The 21616-nt window shown below is 30.8% G+C and overlaps 3 protein-coding genes across 4 annotated transcripts in view; all 3 read right to left on the bottom strand.

The window, feature by feature from the left end:
- Positions 1-16777, bottom strand: part of LOC109355702 (glycerol kinase-like) — a 17091-nt gene extending 314 nt beyond the window's left edge. Inside the window, exons 1-4 of one of the 2 annotated variants that reach the window (XM_019598888.1) lie at positions 16306-16777; positions 15453-15674; positions 13989-14940; positions 13351-13632 (exon numbers count right to left, since the gene is read on the bottom strand). In XM_019598888.1, the coding sequence (XP_019454433.1) occupies positions 13387-13632; positions 13989-14940; positions 15453-15674; positions 16306-16535 (1650 nt within the window). In that variant the 5' untranslated portion in view covers positions 16536-16777 and the 3' untranslated portion in view covers positions 13351-13386. Of the gene's footprint in view, positions 1-13215; positions 13633-13988; positions 14941-15452; positions 15675-16305 lie in introns of those variants that run through there. The other variant, XM_019598887.1, reaches the window with a different exon arrangement.
- Positions 5900-6747, bottom strand: LOC109355703 (VQ motif-containing protein 11-like). Its single transcript, XM_019598889.1, has one exon. The coding sequence runs from the start codon at positions 6681-6683 to the stop codon at positions 6117-6119; it is 567 nt and encodes a 188-aa protein (XP_019454434.1). The 5' UTR covers positions 6684-6747; the 3' UTR covers positions 5900-6116.
- On the bottom strand, positions 17328-20590 carry LOC109357504 (glycerol kinase-like). The gene is made up of 4 exons (XM_019601498.1): positions 20374-20590; positions 19430-19651; positions 18011-18962; positions 17328-17921 (listed from the first exon to the last, which is right to left on the bottom strand). Exons 1-4 carry the CDS (start codon positions 20505-20507, stop codon positions 17676-17678), a joined length of 1554 nt encoding a protein of 517 aa, XP_019457043.1. The 5' UTR covers positions 20508-20590; the 3' UTR covers positions 17328-17675.

Here is a 21616-nt window from a genome sequence, read left to right as displayed (position 1 = left end):
TAACTTTTGCATTACCTAATATCCATCCCAAATGATTAAAAGCAAGTGACCTAAATTGTGTGTTATAAACAGAAATTTATGGGGAAGCAAATATGTCTCTTTCAAATTATTATGAGCTTTTCGTTTCATCTTTCAATTATTTTTCTTAATTTAATGCAACACAAAGTCAACACTTAACAATATCTTTCATATGAGTATTTGCACTTTTGCTTTGTACTTGGTTGTATGTTATTATTTTCTTCTTTTATCCACTAGTTAATGTAATATTTGTTTAGTAGGAAAATTGAAAATGCTTTTGCCTTCATGGAAAATTTGCATTTATATGAAAGATTAGAGAAATTTTGTGACGATAGATACCTCATGTATTCCTGAATCCTGAGAAATTAATAATTGTAACGTAAAAGCAAGTAGAGGAAAAGATTACACTACCAAACAGTTACTTATTTTTTTATTTGTAGCATTAAATAGAAATATACAATATAGTTATACGTAGATCTGGCAATGAACCAAACCAATTTATATTTGTTCAAAACTTGATTCGTTATTTAGCTCGATAAACTTGGTTCATGAATCAAATGAGTTGATCTTGAGCTAGAAATTTAGCTCCTTAAACAAATGAGCCGAACTTGAGTGGGATATGGTTCAACTCGTTAGGTTCATGAGTTGACTATATATATTTATATATGTATATATATATAAAAACTAATTTTTATATTTATTATGACTGATACATTATTTTTTATATTTATTGTTATTATATATAAACAAAATTATATTTATATATATAACATTTTGACATATTTTAAAAAACTTAATTAATTATTTGAGTTGTCCAAATAAATCATTCGAATTGAACCAAATAGTTCGCAAACTTTAACCAAATCGAACTCGAGCTAAAAAAATAATTCGTACCGAACTTGAGCAGGTTTCAAGCTGAGTCAATCCTTATCAAGCTGAACCGAGTTCAGTTCTGATTTGACTCATTTCTAGTCCTTTGTATGTGTACAAATGATTCATATATATATATATATATATATATATATATATAAAAGTCAAAAGAATAACATTATTATTAGCTAGGTGTGCACCTTAGTTACAGTCAAGGGTTGCAATGACTCCCCCAAGATTTTTCTTGCCTTCTGATTTTTTTCCATATAAATATTATGTATATGACACTCTCTTTACAATGTTGTGACGAATGAGTAAATATAATAGATAATATAAGATTAAAATTGAATGGATTATGGAGAAAGTTAGAGTAGCTCCTATGATAGAATTGCATCTTATGTGGTTTAGACATAAGTAGAGGAGACCGGTAGAAGTCTGGTAAAAGAGTTAAGTCAAATGAAAGTCAGCTCAGTTTCTAGAGAAAGAGGGAGATCAAGAAAAATCACATGTGGTGATTAAGAAAGACTCGGGGTCTATTTATGAGATAGATTTTGAAGGTGAATGAAGAGAAATATAATGTTCTTGAGTCACCTCACAAGTGTATTTCATGACTCTTAAGTATTTCATTTTCTTTCATTCTAATCTCCTCCAAAATTCAATTCACAAACAGACCCTTAGAGCTCAATATTTTGTCAATGAATATTATGATAGAACATTATGGCGTCGTTCGATTTATGTAGTCTACTCTACCTAGTGAGGAAAAACTTGGCTATTATTGTATACCCTTAAAATAATTTTTATAGCATATATTATATGAAAGGTCCATAAGTTAACATATATTTTTATAAGACATGTTAGTATATTACTCCATTTGAGATGTTTTGAATTGATATTTGTTTTCAAACAAATAAAAAAAATCATTCAAATCAAAGAATTTTGTTACATTATGCAACAAAGTCCAAATATTTGCCTTAAAGGTTTAAACATATACCCGTTGGTAGGGGAGAGCCAAATTATTAATGTGATGTATTTAATTCTTGTTTCAAATATTTGCAGTGTTCATTCTCACATCAAACGCTCCCCTTAAATAATTTCAACTGGTGCCATAATTAATAATTATTAAATGATAATAACTTCTTTGTCTCCAATTTATTGCATTGCACAGTACTGCAAAATTACACCACTTTGATAGAGAAATACTATATATATTCCATTGTACAACTTTGCTTATATGCAAGATTTATTTCAAAGGGTCTTAGTTTATTATATATTTTTGGAAAAAATAGTAGTATCAATAGGACTTAATTGTTTATCATGGGTGAGTGTATATTTGATTAAATATTTATCGAGAGACATTAATACATTGTATAAAGTAAAATGTTTAATTCTCTATCTTAGTATAGTAATTAAATATTGTAGTATAAGTTGAATGGAAGTAATTAACCATATCATAACTGATTTGTAGAGATGATGAGAGTATGGCTGCATATTGGCATGTCACATTTGATGCAATTCAATCCAACTCAAACTATATTTTTTTGGACCAACAAGGTGTTGATCTAGTAGTGTAAGGTCTCACTATATCTCCAAGATCGAATGTTTGATTCCTGTGAGCAACACTTGTTAGAAGGGGCAACCACGAACCCCGAAAGAAATTAGTTTTTTACCTAAAAAAATGAGAAGATATTCTTAGTAGTACTAAAAAAACTATATTTTTTGGATTGCCTCGATTCCTTATGTTAGTATGAGTTTTTTTAACCGGTCATAAATAATTTGGTTCGTGAAATTGATGTCAATAGAAACTAAACTAATTTATAAAATTAATAGAACCAATGTCTTCTTATATTATTACATTTTATTAATATTAGGGCTAGGTGAACTCTATGCACGTATAAAAACACACCCTCTCATTTTATTAAGCGTTTGTTTGAGAGTCTGATTTTGGAGGGGAAATAAAAGAAATTGAAGGTTTGAGGGTCATCTCACAAGTGTATTTTGTGGCTCCCAAACCTTTCTTTTCCCTTCTTTCCCCTCCAAAATCTAACTCTCAAATAAATCATTAGAGATCTATGTTTCTCACTCCCAATTCCCGCCATTACCCCGAGTCCCCCACTAATAAGCTCGTAGTTTCCAACACAATTGGCAATATGAAACTTGTTGGTGCCCTTATTTTTATATATTTAAACCAGTTAAATCTAATAGGGTATTTCTTCCAGTTTGATATCCGATTCGGGTTTCACAATATCAATTAAAACTAATAAAACTATTAAACAACCCAGTCAAATAAAGGATAAGTCTAGCTATTTGATCCTAAAAGTTGAAATTAACATTTTGTCGATCCAATTCAACTAAACCAATTTGATCGGTTTGATTTTTATATTATATTGCATAAATATGATCCTACTAGCTAACATACATGAACCGCATAGGACAGAACACCCATTTTCTTTGTATTCTCACATAAGACACCTAAAGTTGGTGGTGCAATGATTTTGAAATAGACATTCATAATGATTGTGTACTCTAACTAAATTAGAGACCTTATACCTTGCTCCTATAGAATTAGTTTAGCGTAGTAAATGCAAATTGTGGATGAAAATGAAATGATGGGAACTTAGTAATAATTATTATTTTTTGAATTACTACATTCAAAGTGGAATAAAATTATTTGAACTTTATAAACAAATGAGATTTCAATTAGCTAGTAAAAAAGAAATTTAAAATGGTAGTAGTTGATAAATTTTGCAATGTAAGAATTACTATATAAACACACACTATAACAAAGACATAAAAAATAATATCTAAAGGATTGAGCGACCCATTAGATGAGAAAGGAAATTTGGTTGTTTGGTACTACCAATGGTATTTCTGATCTTTTAGGTAAGGAATTAATCCATTTCGGGGTATATGGTTGCCCCTTCTAATAAGTGTCATTCTCAGAAATTGAACTTTTGATCTTTTGGTCATCCAGAGAGTCTAACAAGTCTTTATACCACTAGATCACATATTGTTGGTAAATGAAATTTGGTTTACTCACTCTTATAGTACTTTATTTGTTACTAATGAAAATCAACATTCTCATTAAAGTTTGTCATGTAAATATGTAAAGGTACTTAATTTCATAAAGTCACCAAATAAAGTGATTATATTTAATTGATGATAAAAAGGAATGATGATAGATTTATGTTCATATTTTAGATTGTTTTAAATCATGGTTTATAGGTGTCTATTGCTTCCAAGTTCAAAGTCTAAAAAATGGATTTAAAAATATTTTGAAAGATATTTAAATTTTAAGGTATAAAACTTGTTAATCAGACAAATAACCAAGTTGTTGCTTTTCAGCAAACACATGTATGACTTCAATAAAACATCACCTTGATATAATCCATTTTGGTTAAAATCAGCTTATGCTTCCAAAAGATGATGTCATCAAATTTCTTTGCTAGTTTAGGAATCTTGATGGTCTCTCATCTTTATTAGATATCAATCAAATCTCAACAAACTTAGTCTCTTATTGAAGACATTTCTTTTAAAATATGAGGAGAAATTGTATATTGAGACATTCGTAACAGATTTAATAATGTGTTATTTTTCATTTATATTTATTACCCTTAAATATAAGTAATATAAAAAAATTTAGTATATAATATATTGTATGTGTATAAAATTTTACATTCACTGTATGGTAAACATTGCATTATTAAAATCTTTATATAATTAATACATTAACAAACTAAGTACATAAGCAAATCTCTTACACTCCCGTTTCTTATTTCTGATATTATAATTTATTAAGTCAACTCTTCTAATGAAAATTATTATACCATTTGTTAAAACAAAAATATAGTATATTTAATTTACCAAACAAAAGTATAGTATATTTAGAAAACATGCATTTTAGGGTGCCAAAATTAAGTGTAGTAGACCATAACATTATTAACCTATCATTAAGTAATAAAGAATTAACTTGGAAGTTAATTATTCATTAATAATGTTGGTTCATGCAAATTTATCTATTTTCAACAGTGTCTTTGGATTCGACATTCATTTGTTTCTTAAAATTGCAGTATTGAACTCTTAGCCTGGCTTGTACGTAAGAAATAACACCATTAATAAAAATTCAAATTATAAATCCTTTTATCTCAAAATGTGGTTCGAAACTTAATACATACTAGTTGGTTTTCATGTAGATTGTAACCTCGTGCAAATCTTAATAATAATTTCTTCAAGTACTCAAAATTATAATTAAAATCATTACTTACTAAATGAGTTTACGTAACTATCATCATTTCTTGAAATTAATGCGCAATCTACTTAACAAAAGTGTATATATAGTTTAGATACGTATGAAGGAGTATCGTACTCTAAAAGTTTTATACTAATTAACACTTACTAGTTTTTTGACATGTGTTTTTTTAATAACAATAGTGAAATAATAAACATTATTGATTTATTAAAATATGATTGAACCCATACGTAAAACTCTTAAACTAATACTACATATATCAATTTAAATGCTACCATATCTAAGGTGTTGCTATTGGCACGGTAGATTGTTAATTAAATCTCTATCGGAGACTGTCAATTTGATTTTTATTTGAGTCCCTATCTAATTTATAAGACATCCTTATAAATTAAGAATAGTATTTTTTTTTTTTCAGAATAATAAATATTACTCAAAGATCTCACATATTATCACACAATTTCATATTTTATAATAAATTATTGGGATGCTCCTACTTACATTCCTCGAAAAACCGATCATAATATATATAAAATATAAAATTTGGATCATTGAACAAGGAATGTCCATATACACTTTGTACAAAGATTATATGTCCCGCGATTTTCTTTCTTGCCGATATGTTCTAAAACAATCAAACTTCACAAAATAATATTAAAATATTAATATTTTTTTTATAAAACAAGTTAAATAAATTAAGATTTCTCATTGACTTGAAACACCAAATGAGATATGAATGATAACATATAATATTCATCCATACAATAATTTAGAGTACTAAAAACCAAGTTACTTAAAGTAGAAAGAACATTCACATCACACTACAACTACACAACCACAAAGTATCTCCACAAGATTGAGTACAAATCTATTTAATCAAACAAAATATATATTTAACAAACTCAAAGCACAAATAAATAAGTTAAAAATGAAAAACAAAAAATCCCATATATAATAATAATAACAATAGTAGTAGTAAGAAAAACTAAGAAGAAGAATTATGGTTAGAATTTGGAGAATGCAAAGGAAAAAGAGGTAATAATTGAGGTGTTGTGTTAGAAGCTTTTGGAGTTGTAGGATGCAAATAAAACCCTTTTTCAACAACTACCCTTTGTTCTTCTTCTTGTTGTGGTGATTTTGGTGTACGTGGACTACCACGCGCCAAGAACTCGAGTGGGGAAACAGGTGAAGGAATTAGATTTACCATTTCACCCCTAGTACTACCACCAAGTGTAACATTATTCATCATGATGTAGTGGTTGTTGTGGAACATGTCGGAGACTCCTATGTTGAGTTGAAGGTTGTTGGAACGTCGTTCATGGAGTTTAAAGATTGGTTTTTTAGTGGCTGCGGTGGTGGCGGTGGTGGTGGGTCTGTGGGCGGAGGAGAGACGTGAAGGGAGGGTGAGTGGGAGTTTATGGGCTGATGGGTCATTTGATGCACCGGTGAGTTGTTGAACAACTGATCGGAAGGTTGATGGGTCAGCTTGAACGAAGGTTGTGTTTGGTGTTGTTGGTTCTGAACCATAGGTGGTGCTAGAGTTTGAAGTCATTTGAGAGTGTTTTTTTATTATTCTTGTAAGTGTGTGTTTGTGTTTGTGGGTTGGAGAGAATGGAATGAAGTGTGGGGTTTTATAGGATATAGTTTAGTGGGAGAAAGAGGTTTGGTTGAGGTTTTGAAGAAGAGGTTATGTTATAAAAGTTAGGGTCTGATTATGATTATGGAGTCTCCAATTATGTAAGAGTTTTATTATTATTAGAATATGAAAAGTGTAGAGAGTCATTGTTATTTGGACATGAAAGGAGTAATAAATCATAAACATATATAACTAAAACATTAAGAAAAGAGAAATAATATATGCGTTGATACTGTAAAAGTTTTATACACTTTGAATCTATTATCTATCATTCATTTTTAATTATTATTGATTTTTCATAAAAAATAATATAAATAAAAGGCAGATGAGGTAGTGAATATATATAAATATATAATTTTTTAACTGAGAAGCATAAATATTACACTCTTAAGAAAATAGTTTCACGTATCTTTCTATACTTATAAACTTATTTTTCCACTCATTATCTTGTATTCAAAAATAGTAAATTAGAATATATTATTTCTTATATATTACTTATCTTTTTAATTGATCAAAAAGATAAAATATTATATATGAACTTTTTATTATCTCATCAATACTACTACATGTTTTGAGGTAAAGGATGAAAATAGACTCAATAAACTTTTAAGTGAGAATGAGGAAGTAATAATTCATGATACTTTCATATAGCTTATACAAAACTTACGTGCATATATGTAGTATTTAGTATTAAAATAGAATATGTGTAGTTAAATGTGTTTAACAAAAATATAATCAAAATGGTACATTTGTTTTTCTTATGTGAAAATAAACATAACTTTAAAGTTTCACTTTTAGACATTAAGATTGTCTACTAATTGGATAAAGATAATATGAACCAAACAAAATCTAATTTTTTATTATTTAGATAATAAAATCTAAATCTAAATTTGTTGCATTCAATGAGTATGTTGTAAGGCTACAATGCCTTATAGAAAAACTAGCAAGTTACCCATGCATTTGCACGGGACGATATTTTTTGTCGCATGATTTAGAACACATATTACATGTGCATTTATGATTAAGAATATGTATGTTGTTCGTGCATTCGTATGGTTAAAACCATATATGTTACCAATGCATTCATATTGTTAATTATATATAAAATCATACGGTCAAACCATACGGTTTAACTGTTTAAATTGGATAAACTTAATATGGGTCATCTACTGGTTTAACATCTTGCTCGACTTTCTCAACGTTGTTTTTTACACATACATAACATGATATAGTTAGTAGTATCCTATTAATCAAAAAAATCATCAATAAATTTATAATTTCATTATTATTTGATTCTAAAATAAGATTAGTATAAAAATAAATATTATTTAACTCTAAAATAGCTACAAACAATATGTTATGATTCATATTATTATTTTAATATTGCTATAGTAACATTATATTTTAATATTGTATAGATAATCATGTTCCTTTTATTTTTAAATAAATCACATGTCATGAGGGCTTGAGAGATTGACACATGTCATGAGGGCTTAAGAGATTGACACATGTCATGTCATGAGGGAGTTCTTGAAAGATTGACACATGTCATGAGGGAGTTCTTGAGAGATTGACACATGTCATGAGGGACCTTTAATTTTGATGAGAGGTTGACACATGTCATGAGAGAGTTTTTTTTTTATTATACAGTTAATAGATTAAAATGAGATAAGACTTATTTTTATGATGTCTACTCTGCTTTACTACTATTGTCAATATTGGACCCACTCTTTGACTTTGTAAGTGAGAACAGCATCTACTGTTACAAGTGAAAACGTAGGTAATTTTTTTTGGCTTCAATAGGAATAATAAATAAAAGAGTTTTATAAAGTCTAACATCAAATCCGAGATATCTCATAATCGATTTAACCAATTAAATCATTTGATCAAATCGGATAATGTCATATATTATATAATAAAAAATATATATGAATTTCAAGTTAATGATGAGTGATGGTTGAAATGACATAATGCTTCGTGTGTGATTTTAATATATTTGTTATTTTTTGGTTTTTATAATATGAACAAAACGGCTAGTCCAACCACCCGATTTAAAACGGTTCAAAGAAATTCAATTGATTATTAGTGATTTAAAGTAGATTGACTAATTAGACGATTTTCTTATCTATATGAAGTCGTTTCCCTGACCAATCTGTAGTTGTTCTGGTCCGATCATTCAATCCAGACCAAACAACATTGATTTGAAGCTCTAACTATCTCTTAAAAATTAAGGACTAATAGTTCCAATCATATATCAACTACTAATTTGATATAATTGTATTTGATTTTAAGTTATTATAATGTATTATCAACCATGATAATTTGATTAAAATTATTGATTATAAACCCTGTAGTAATTTATGGACTCTCATGATTGGAACTCAAGATCTTTTTTTATCCTTTCAAGTAAAAAAATCGTTATCATGATGTTAAGCTTTAATGTGAGTATTATTCAAGTTTGGTGCTTGTCTAATCTCACACGGTAATGCACCTGAAAATGCAACACTCTAATAACATATTTTATAGTTTACTTCATTATTTCATAACCATGTTTGCTTCAAATATTAACACAAAAAGACTTGTTAGAAAGTCTCACTAATGCTATTTATAACAATAATAATGATAATACTATCAAATAACAACTAATACAGTTATTAAGTCCATATCCTTTATCTCATTATCTTTAAGAATAAATATTCATTTCAATCATGTTTTTTGATCTTATTATTTTTGTCATTCAAAACTTAAAAATTATAAGATTTTAAATGTAGATCAAACTAGTCTTTTTAAGTAGCAAATTAGTCCCTATCAAATATTGAAAATGACTAATTTAACTTATACTTAAAATTTTGGGACATTATAAAATTTTCAATTTTTGAGGGACGAAACTAATAAGATAAAAAATATAAAAAACTGAAATAAATATTTATTCTTTTTCATTTGATTTTGAGATAAAATATAATGTAGTATCGAAATATAATTTTTTTCCGATTGTAGTGGGTCTATTTTGAATTTGAAGAAGGGAACAATGAATGAGGAAAAGGTGGCATTGAATGATGAGTGATGTAGGGTATTGACACAAGAAACCAGCTTGTGAGAGAGCAGAGACTGAGTTTGGGTCAGAGATTCAGAACACCGTATGTGCCTTGTGATTCCATCTTTCCTTTTTTATTTTTATTTTTATAGTATTAATATTGAATAAAAATTCATGTTGATTTTTAAATTAACAACAGGAAATTCTTTAAACAATGTGGTTATAACATTTCTTAAGGATGTTTACCAAGGGAAAAAAAGTAGTTTTTGTTTTTAATAATTGTCAATCAATTTAGAACATTATTTATGATCAATCTCATTCTTGAATTTTGACTTACGTGTCAATTTGATCTCTAAAGTCTGAACTTTTTTCACTAGGTCAATTCTACCCTAACAAATAATAATATATAATCTATCATTATTTGTGTGTACGTGCACATTTGCTAGGATGGTAAAATATTAAGTTAATTTTGATGGATATATTCAAGTGAAATCTAACATCATATACAAATGGGTGAATAAAAGTGTTTATAACTGAAAAGATCTATAAAATTATTATTTTTAGGTTTTAATTTAAGATGTAGTGTCTCATTTATAATTTTCCATTTTTTCTATGTCTAGGTAATAATGAAATTCTCTCATCGTTTTGTTAAAGTTCCATAAAACCAATTGACAATAAGAGAAATTGCATGTATTTAAATTATGTCTAAGGGAATGAGTGAGACATATGATGTGAGACTTACTTCCAACCTGACTACTCCACATAAATAAAAAAAGTTAGGTTGTGACTATGTTGAAATATATTGTATCAAATAAATAATACTGTAGGTAAATATGAGAGATTATATTGTTTGGTTGATTTTAGTATGTTATTAGTTTCTAAGAATAAAAGAATTAGTTGGTTATTTAGTTTTGGTGTTAGATTAGTTAGTTTTTTTCCTTCCCGTTATGTAAAGAATTCAATGTTACTTTGTAAATCATCAATTCAATACTCATTCACTAAATGATTTTTTTTATTCTTTCTTTCTTACTTTATCATAATTCATGCATACCATTTTGACATACTATGATATCATATTAATATTTCATTTCGAAACTCATCTAAAATAAAAGAAGTAGACCAATAAATGAGGTAGACAATTTGATACTTACTTTGAAACTAGTTGGAGATTTTGCGGTTGCAATCAGTTGGAACTGCTTTCCTTTTCAGTGTATTTTCGTTTTGCTTAGTTTGCGTGAGGAATTGCACTTTCACATTCCACAAAAATGTTACAGATATCATTGCAGTTACTTTCCTTCACTCTTTCTTCCTTCCTTTTACATTATTCGCTTTGTTCGATGCTCTATGTTTTGGTATGAATTTAAATTCTCAATCTAACTCTTACTACATTCTTTAACGCACTAAATTTGTTCTGAAAAAAGGATGTTTTATAATTGAATATGTGTCAGAATATTTTTTAAGAGAGAAAAATATTTTTTTGTCTTAAAAAATAATATTCACAGTTATACAAATCCTAAACTTAGTTTTTCAATATCAACTTTCTTTGTTTAGGTGACATAGAGAATGTTGTAGCACACTCATTAATATAAGATATGATTTAATAGATATACACTAATAATGTAAGAGTTTTTTACATTATCAGTAAACTATTTACTATTGATTTGTTAATCATTATTGACTCTCAAATAAAAGTAATATAAATAAATGATAGATGATGTGATGACAGTGTAAAAACAATACATATATTTAAAATCGTTAATATATTATATAAGAGTCTAAGAAGAGTTTAATATATATGCTACTTCAAATATTTTGGACCAACTCAAATAAATACAATTAAGTAAAAGTAGTTGTATTTTCGGATGCTATCTTAATTTATTTCATATTGAATAAGTTCTAGTATTTGCTGAGTACTTCTTCTCTTTAGAAAAAGTGTATTAACTATTAACACAATCCTCATCAAAATTGATAATTTAAAAACCAAAGGAAAAAGTGTAGAATATACTTTTAATAAATATGACCTCATAAGGATACACTCTTTATCCAAATTGTTTGAGTGATTTGCCCTTCTCTATTTATAACAAAAGAATATATACATGAATCTCTTAATTTTAAGGATATAAAATTTGTGAGATAATACAATATATAATTAATCTACTTCAATGGTTTACACACCAACAAGACGTTGATCTAGTAGTATAAGAACCCGCTAGATTCTTAGATAGACTAAAATGTCGAAGATTCTATTACTGGGAGTGACATTTGTTGAAATAGGTAGCCTCATATCCCAAAAGAACTAAACTGATAGATACATTTGATTATACCAACAAAAAAACAAGCAAGTGTTAATAAGTTAGTTTAAACCTTTCATATAAAAACCTGAGCCCTGAAATCCCTTATAATAGCTTGATGATAAAATTAGACTTTCTTTATGTTGGTCACTGGGGACCCTCAAACCATCAGAGAACATATTGTTATTGGAGTATAGGAAGAATGAAGAGCTACAAATGAAACAGAACAAAAACTTTAAGATAATAATTTCATGAGTCTTCATAATGACACTTCGGTTCAGAAGTGTTGTGATTTCTCATCTATGATATGAATATGTATCAGGTGAGCATATAAGTACATCTTCCACTTTAACAGCAATATTCTGACACATTGATCAATAGATATGTTTAGGTAACAAATATCATTAGGCTGATGATTTTATAAGGGTACTGAACCAGAGAAAATAAGTCATAATGTCATAGCAACATGGAAACAATACCTTACATCAAATTTCATCTATTTTCTGATACCATGTTAAGGTTCCATCTCAAAAATAATTAGCTATGAGAGGGTAATCCAATAGTATTTAAACCATTCCCGAGACAATGAGGTAGGCAATGTGAGAGTTTCTTTCCAACAGTAACAATATTTCTATGACTAGTAACATATAACAACAATTAAGTCTTTATCCTATTAGGTGGGGTTGGCTACACAATCGAACGACACTATGATGCTCTATCATAAATCATGTTCATTTGATCTCTAAGTCTTTCTTTATCATTTCCCCTGTAGTTTGTCTTGATCTCCCTCTTCCTCTAAGAATTGGACTAGCTTCCATTAAATCTACTCTCCTTACGAGTGCTTCTACCGGCTTGCTCCACACAGATCCAAACCACCTAAAACACGACTTTGTTATTTTTTTCTACAATAGGAGCTACTCCAACTTTCTCCCTAACGCATTCATTTCTAATCATATATTGTCTAGTATGTCCATTCATTGCAACATTCTCATCTCTGCTATATGAAGTCTATTATCTTATTGACATTTTATCGCTCAACATTCAATCTCATAATATTGCAGGTCTTATAGCCGTGTATATGATAAATAACATGCTAACATAAAACTCCTATCACAGGCTTGGGCATATAAATGGATGGTACTACAAAAGGAAGAGAAGTAAAGAATTGTTATTTGTACAACCACTTTAAACACCAACACCATATAAAATAGGAATCTATACCTTGGTGTCACATATGATGTTTATTTTTGTTGTGCACAAATAAAGATCAATTAACATATTTGTGAAAAGGCCTTCAATGAGCAAGATCAGCCAAGTCATAAGATCTAGTAACAGCTTTGCACCAAGATTCCACTTTCTTTGTCCTCGCTTCCTCGGTCATTACCGGTCGGAAAACAATGCCATTCTTCATCTTATCATTAGAATCGAAGATAAAATCTTGCTTAAAAACTCCAACTGCTAATCCAGCAGCAAAGGCTGCTCCTCGTGCCGTTGTCTCGATGTCAGTGGGTCTAAGCACTGGATTTCCCGTCAAATCTGCCTGAAGATAATATTAACAAAAATATCATTAGTTATGTGACAAGTAACAAAATTGATTAAAAAAGAACATCTTTCCACATTTGAATTATGCAATGATACAGAACAATAAGTATACTTGATCCAAACTGCTATATAGTGCATCAACCTACTAACATAAACGTTTTCGATTGTCAAAACTTCTATGAAGTTAGGAGTTCCATTAAAGAAGGAGAGACACACGAAATCAAACATTTTCGAGGCCAACGGACATATTTTCACATAAAAGACAAGGTTAACAGAACTTGAGTGAAAAATGAGAATATTAACACTAGAGAGAGTTTAAGAATAGAATAGAGAAAAAATGCAATTAGTCGAAACCTGAATCTGCATCAACAGGTTGTTAACAGTTGCACCACCATCCGCTCTAAGCAAAAACTCATTCGACTCAACTTTCCCCGTATCTTTCTGCATTGAATCCAAGACATCTTTCACTTGAAAAGCTATGCTCTCAAGCACAGCTCTAGCAATGTGAGCCTTTTTCGTAAAACTTGTTATTCCGATGCAAACACCACGAGCATCCTCACGCCACCATGGCGCGAACAATCCACTAAAAGCGGGAACAAAGCAAACCCCTTGTGTGGATTCAACCTGTGATGCTAGCTTCTCTATCTCCTCAGAGCTAGAAATCAAGCCAGCATTGTCTCTAAGCCACTGCACTGCAGCTCCAGCAATAGGAACCGATCCTTCCAATGCATAACTAGTTTTAGCTTCCTTGCCAAGCTTGAAGGCTACGGTGGTTAGAAGACCATGCGTCGACTTAACTATCTCATCTCCGGTATTCATTAGTATGAAAGCACCTGTGCCATAAGTGCATTTAGCCTCCCCTCTACTGCATGCTTGTCCTAGCATTGCTGCATGTTGATCCCCTAAACATCCTGCAATAGGGACACCGGCAAATGGCCATCCAGCTGCAACGTTTCCGATAACTTCAGCATTGCTGACAATTTTAGGCAAAATTTCAGCCGGAATCCCAAGCTCCGTTAAGGTAGATTCATCCCAATCAAGAGTCTTGAGGTTCATCAGCATCGTACGAGACGCATTTGAAACATCGGTGACATGCAATCCTCCCTTCAACCCACCAGTTAATTGCCATATCAACCATGTGTCTATAGTTCCGAACAGGGCGTCCTTTTTCTTTATAGTTTCCTTAACTGCATCCACATTTTCCACCAACCAGAGAAATTTCAAGGCACTGAAATATGAACTTATAGGCAAACCACAACTCTCCGAAAAATGGCTTTTGCCGCCAGATAACTCCTTTTCCAATCGACTGTTCAAAAAATACAATATCAATTCTGACATTTTTTACAATATGATAGCATAAAGGGGTGACATTCAGCTTCAATAACTGTCAAGGGTGTTAAGATGTACAAATCATGAAATATTTACATACAAAATGATTTGTAAGTCAATGTTCAATTCATTAACTAAAAGTTACTTTCTTTGTTATATACTTGGCTACCTTTGATGTGTTCTAGATCAGTTCCTACTAAGGGTAAGGAGTGAAAGATAGTGTTTTTTGACCGGAAAGTGGTATATTTAACATACTAAAAGTTGTTTTAAAAAATCTATCTTTTATTCCTTAATCATATATGAAAATGATATGAGTTATTTCTCAGTATCTGTTTGCGAGTTGATTTTTGGAGGAGAATGAATGGAAAGGGAATGGTTGATAGTCGTCTTACAAGTATATTTCACGGCTCCCAAGCATTTCTCTTCCCTCAGTTACCCTCCAAACAACTAACTCGCAAGCAGACTCTTAGTCTCTAAGGATTGACAAACCTGCAAATAGCAGCGGTTCGAGTATCCATCCAAACAATGGCATTGTAAAGAGGAGCACCAGTTGATTTGCTCCAAACAAGAGTGGTCTCTCTCTGATTGGTGAGACCAATAGCCTTCAAACTCTTATCAACATTGAATCCATCAGCTGTGGCCTTATCCATAGCCTTAGTAACACAAACCTTAACACTTTCCACTATCTCCATTGGATCATGCTCCACCCATCTATAAATAAACACACATAACATATCAACATGAAATCAAAAACCCAAAAATGTTTTCCAAAAAAGAATCAAACTTTGAAGATGAGTTTACCTGCAAAATGGATCATACCATATATATGTGTGTCATGTGAATATGGAGTAATCAAAAGCTCACAAATAGTTTCCAAAAAAGATTCAAACTTTAAGGAAGGGGCTTGCTGCAAATCGATCATCAGATATGTTTTTTGTCACATGATTATATATGGACATAATTTATGAAAGAACATTACGGCATCGTTCGATTCATATTGTAAACCCCACCTAGTGAGACTAAGGTTTGGTGGTTATTGATGTATGGTTATATAACAATGATATACGGACATTTCCAAAACAAATACATAGACACAAAGTAATATATAAAAGAAACACCAATTTTGTATGAACCATTAAGTAAAATATCTTAATGAATTTCAATCTCTCTTTTCTACATGATCACATGATAAGAAAAAAACTTTTGCCTTTTTGGAATTGGATATATACCCATCTACTACCACCACTACACATCACAGATCAACATGAAATTTAAAAAAAAACATAAATATTTTCTAAAAAATAATCAAACTTTGAATTAAAAATGAGATTTGATCACTTACCCAGCTTGTGGGTAGAATTGAGTGAATTCAACTTGATGAGATCCAATGGGTTTAGCTGAACCATCATATATGATGAATCTGGTGCTGCTGGTTCCTTGGTCAATTGCACCAATAAAAACATCCTCTTTTGACATGTTTGTTTTTTGGTTTTGGTTTGTGCTGTGTCTTTTTTGGTTCTTCTTATAGAATGCAGATTTTACTACTTTGTATTTTTGTTTATACATTAGCATGTAATGTTTTAATGCACATATCAAAATGCATCATATAAATATCAAGTTTTTTACTATTATTATTAAAAAAAGGCATATAACAAAATGAACCGCTTAAGAATTGGATCATGATAGACTGAATTGGAAAACCAGATAGCAGATCTTACAGTCTCTGAGGTATTTTTGAAACCAACACAATGAAGTGAATTAATATTTAAACATACTTAAGGGTTTAATTTCCAACTTAAGAAAGTATGAGAGAAGTTTTGATATTAACCGAAAAAGAGAGCAGTCCAGTGTACAAGACTCCAACCTAGTAAAGTATGTAAATGATAGATATATACAGCATTATATTGTTTAGGTTTTGGTCACAAGACAAACAACCTTAGCAAGTGAAAATAAACAGAGTTGTCTGAAGAAATGGTGTTGCGATAGTGGCTCACCGGGATGGACATTGGTGTTGATGATTTAGGTCTGAATCCTCTCTAGTACCAGAGAGGAAACTACATCAAAAGTAATAGGAATAAATAATATGATAAAATATATTTACTCTTTAAATATCATAAATTGACAATTTTACCCTTGAGAGTAAAAGCAAAAGTAACATATTCTCGAGTAAGGAATGGTTTTAGTATCAAAGGATATTTTGGAGGGAAATTTTTAGAGATGGGTGTATTTAATTAAAATTGATGTAGAATTTTTTTTACACTTTCTCTAATTTGTTTTGGGTTCCAACATGTTACTTAGGGGAAGAGCTTTATTATATCTTCAATATACTTCCACTTTTTAAAACTGTCCAAAACTCACATTCATATGATTAATTTTCCTTCTGCAAATACAAGAAAAATGGAATATATAGAAACAAAATATCAAATTTATCTGATGAGTAAGATAACATACATGTAAAAAACTTATTCACTTCATTTTAGTCACTAAGACTAACCACTATGACTAGAAAAAGATATAAAGGTATAACTAGAAGTTAAGAGAATATTAAAAGAATGATGGATCGGTGCACGAGGCTCAGACTTGATTGGATCTGAGAAGGGTAGACGTATGTACGTAGTCTTACGACCAATCTGAACATTGCGCTGAGGCTATTTAGAAAGAAAAAAACAAATAAAGAAATAAAGATCAATAGACAGACTTGTGTGAAGGCCTTCAAAGAGCAAGATCAGCCAAGTCATAAGATCTAGTAACAGCTTTGCTCCAAGATTCCACTTTCTTTGTCCTCACTTCCTCAGTCATTACCGGTCGGAAAACAATAGCATCCTCCATTTTCTCCGTAGAATCGAAGATATAATCTTCTTTAAAAACACCGATAGCTAATCCAGCAGCAAAGGCTGCTCCGCGTGCCGTTGTCTCTATGTCAGCAGGTCTAATCACTGGATTTCCGGTCAAATCGGCCTGTAGAACATTATTAACAAAAACATCATCAGTTATGTGAAAAGTAACACAATTGGTTAAAACATAACATATTTCCAATTAGTCCAAACCTGAATCTGCATCAATAGGTTGTTAACGGTTGCACCACCATCCACTCTGAGCAAAAACTCGTTGGATTCAACCTTACCCGCATCTTTGTGCATTGCGTCCAACACATCTTTCACTTGAAAAGCTATGCTCTCAAGCACAGCTCTAGCAATGTGAGCCTTTGTTGTAAACCTTGTTATTCCGATACAAACACCACGAGCATCCTCGCGCCAATATGGTGCAAACAATCCATTAAAAGCCGGAACAAAGTAAACCCCTTGGGATGATTCAACCTGTGATGCTAGCTCCTCTATCTCCTTAGAGTTAGAAATCATGCCGACACTGTCTCTAAGCCACTGCACTGCAGCTCCAGCGATAGCAACTGATCCTTCGAGTGCATAGGTGGTTTTAGCTTCCTTGCCAAGCTTGAAGGCTACAGTGGTTAGAAGACCATGCGTCGATTTAACTATCTCATCTCCGGTATTCATTAGTATGAAAGCACCTGTGCCGTAAGTGCTTTTAGCCTCCCCTCTCCTGCATGCTTGCCCTAGCATTGCCGCATGTTGGTCCCCTAAACATCCAGCAATTGGGACACCGGCGAATGGCCATCCGGCTGCAACGTTTCCTATAATTTCAGCATTGCTGACAATTTTAGGCAAAATCTCAGCTGGAATTCCAAGCTCCTGTAATGTTGATTCGTCCCAATCAAGAGTCTTGAGATTCATCAGCAATGTACGGGAGGCATTTGAAACATCTGTAACATGCAATCCTCCCTTCAACCCACCGGTTAATTGCCAGATCAACCACGTGTCGATCGTTCCGAACAGGGCATCCTTTTCCTCGACAGCTTCCCTGACTGCATCCACATTCTCAATCAACCACAGAAGCTTCAAGGCACTGAAGTACGAGCTTATTGGCAAACCACAACTCTCCACAAAATGGCTTTTTCCCCCAGATAGCTCCTTTTCCAATCGACTGTTCAAAAAAATCCAATTTTATTTCAGACAATAAAATGACGTAAAGGGGTGACATTCAGCTTCAAACATGGATACATATGCATAGTACAAGCCCATGAAACAATCAGAATATGTAACAAACAAACAAGTTTGTATATAAAAGGAGTATTAAGATGATTAATTTGAAATCAAATTACCTACCAAATTTGTCAAGAGTGTCAATTTTCAATTCTTAAACTTAGAGTAATGCCTTTTCCGAAAATATTTGATATATACTCTAGACTTGGCTACCTTTGATGTGTCCTGGAACAGTCCCTACTAAGGGTAAGGATTGAAAGATAGAAGATTTTCTTAGCCTTTATCCCACTGAGTGAGATCGGCTACATGGATCGAAAGACGTCATAAAACTGCTTTATTATAAATCATGTTCATCGACAAAGTATTGATCTGTAGGAATTGTTTCGTAGTTTATAAGGATTGACAAACCTGCAAATAGCGGTGGTTCGAGCATCCATCCAAACGATGGCATTGTAAAGAGGAAGACCGGTTGATTTGCTCCAAACAAGAGTGGTCTCTCTCTGATTGGTGAGACCAATAGCCTTCAAATTCTTATCAACATTGAATCCATCAGCTGTGGCCTTATCCATAGCCTTAGCAACACAAACCTTAACACTTTCCACTATCTCCATTGGATCATGCTCCACCCATCTATAAATAAGCACACATAACATATCAACATGAAATTAAAAACCTAAAAATGTTTTCGACAAAAGAATCAAACTTTAAAGATGAGTTTAGTTTACCTGCAAATGGATCATCTCATACATATTTTTTTCTTGAAATGTAATTAGTAAAATCTTTTTTGTCTATCTCTATTCTTCTCCGAAAAAAGATCCTCTCTCGTACTGGAGGGTCTAGTATCAGAGGTTTTAGATTATTTTTAAATAATTTTTTTTATAAATCATCAAACCCATTTTTTAAGTAACATTCCAGTGAAGGCTACAGTACTGGAGAGGATCCAGACCAGTATTTTCCGCAGTAGTTCACGCTAGATTTATCTAGCACATGAAATTAAAAAAACCACAAATATTTTCAACAAAAAAACCCAACTTTAAGGATTGGACTTGCTGCATTTGTATAATCTCATATATTTGTTTCACATGTTTACATAAATAAGATACATAGACACAAAAGGTTAATTATAAAAACACCAATTTTGTATGAACCTTTGAGTAAAACATCTTTATGAATATCTATCTATCTATCTTTTCTACTTGATCACATGATAAGGAAAAAAACTTTTCAGAAATGGTTACTAACCCATCTACTACCACCACTACACATCACAGATCAACATGAAATAAAAAACCCAGAAATATTTTCCAAAAAAGAATCAAACTTTGAATTGAAAATGAGATTTGATTCCTTACCCAGCTTGTGGGTAGAATTGAGTGAATTCAACTTGATGAGATCCAATGGGTTTAGCTGAACCATCATAAATGATGAACCTGGTGCTGCTAGTTCCTTGGTCAATTGCACCAATGAAAACATCCTCTGTTGACATGTTTGTTTAACTAACTCTGTGTTGTGTGTTTATGTCACTCTTTTTGTTCTTCTTCTCTGTTTTTTGTTCAAAGGAATATAAAGATATTGGATGAGATTTCACTTGAGTTGGGCTGAATAAATAGAACTAGAAAGATTGTTGATTTTAAGCAAAATTTAGTATATATTTAATGGATAAAAATATCAAATTTATATGTTTCGTCATCTTGTTTGTGATGTATTTGCCGTTCTACTATGGAGAGCATCTTAGCTGAATAAATAGTATTATATATATTTATTCAATGGTATTGTAAAAACTTATACTCACTCATTGGTATTGTTTATGGACGTAATATTTATCCACAATTATTATACAGATTTATATATATTCAATATATTATTCATTATTTATTTGTATTATTTTTTATTAAAAATCAACCGTACTTTAAAAATGAATAATAGATAATAATCTGAAAGTGTATAAAACTCTTATTTTATTGTGAGTAGACTCTTAGTTCTTTTGTTTCTCATATGTATTCTCACACTAAAGGCAGTCATGTTCGAGTTGGGAACATCCATAAGTATATGGAACTAACTCTCTTAACATATATTTTTTCATCTACAAGACTCGAACCCAAAATTTTACGAAATAAAAATCAAATATATATCATTTGAACCAACACTCGGTTTTGGTAGTAGACTCTTAGTTTACATATGTTAATTAATGCAATTTCATGGTACTCATTGTTTTTATCGAATTGGATGATTATTGAGGAAACAAAATTTGTCCATATATTTATGTACCATATTAATAATATCTATTAAAGAAATTGTGGCGTTGTGATCAGATTTGAATTCATGCTTTTATGGACAATGAATTATTTTTTTACCAACAATGTTCAACTTTAATGGAAGGTAGGTGTGTGAAACCATAAATTTGTATACTATAATTAATTATATGGTATGATATGTGTAACTGTATATTAGTTATTATATTAAATATTTTTAATAAAAGTGAAATTATGATGAAAATTGAACATTTCTTATCTAACCTTTTTAATAGCAGAAATATTTACCGGTTAACCAAATAAATATGTTGGTCTAGTAAAAAGTAAAAATATTATTTTCATT

The sequence above is a fragment of the Lupinus angustifolius genome, chromosome LG09, assembly GCF_001865875.1.
Source record: "Lupinus angustifolius cultivar Tanjil chromosome LG09, LupAngTanjil_v1.0, whole genome shotgun sequence".
In the NCBI taxonomy this organism is placed as follows: Eukaryota; Viridiplantae; Streptophyta; class Magnoliopsida; order Fabales; family Fabaceae; genus Lupinus; species Lupinus angustifolius.
This window is presented reverse-complemented; position numbering and strand designations above follow the sequence as displayed.

Excerpts from the sequence above, each read along its gene's own strand:
- LOC109355703 (XM_019598889.1), bottom strand. The coding sequence starts at position 6,683 with ATGACTTCAAACTCTAGCACCACCTATGGTTCAGAACCAACAACACCA.
- LOC109357504 (XM_019601498.1), bottom strand. The coding sequence starts at position 20,507 with ATGTCAACAGAGGATGTTTTCATTGGTGCAATTGACCAAGGAACTAGC. Across the intron at positions 19,652-20,373 it reads CAATTCTACCCACAAGCTGG|ATGGGTGGAGCATGATCCAA; the intron begins GTAAGGAATCAA and ends GCTTATTTATAG. Across the intron at positions 17,922-18,010 it reads ACCTATTGATGCAGATTCAG|GCCGATTTGACCGGAAATCC; the intron begins GTTTGGACTAAT and ends AATGTTCTACAG.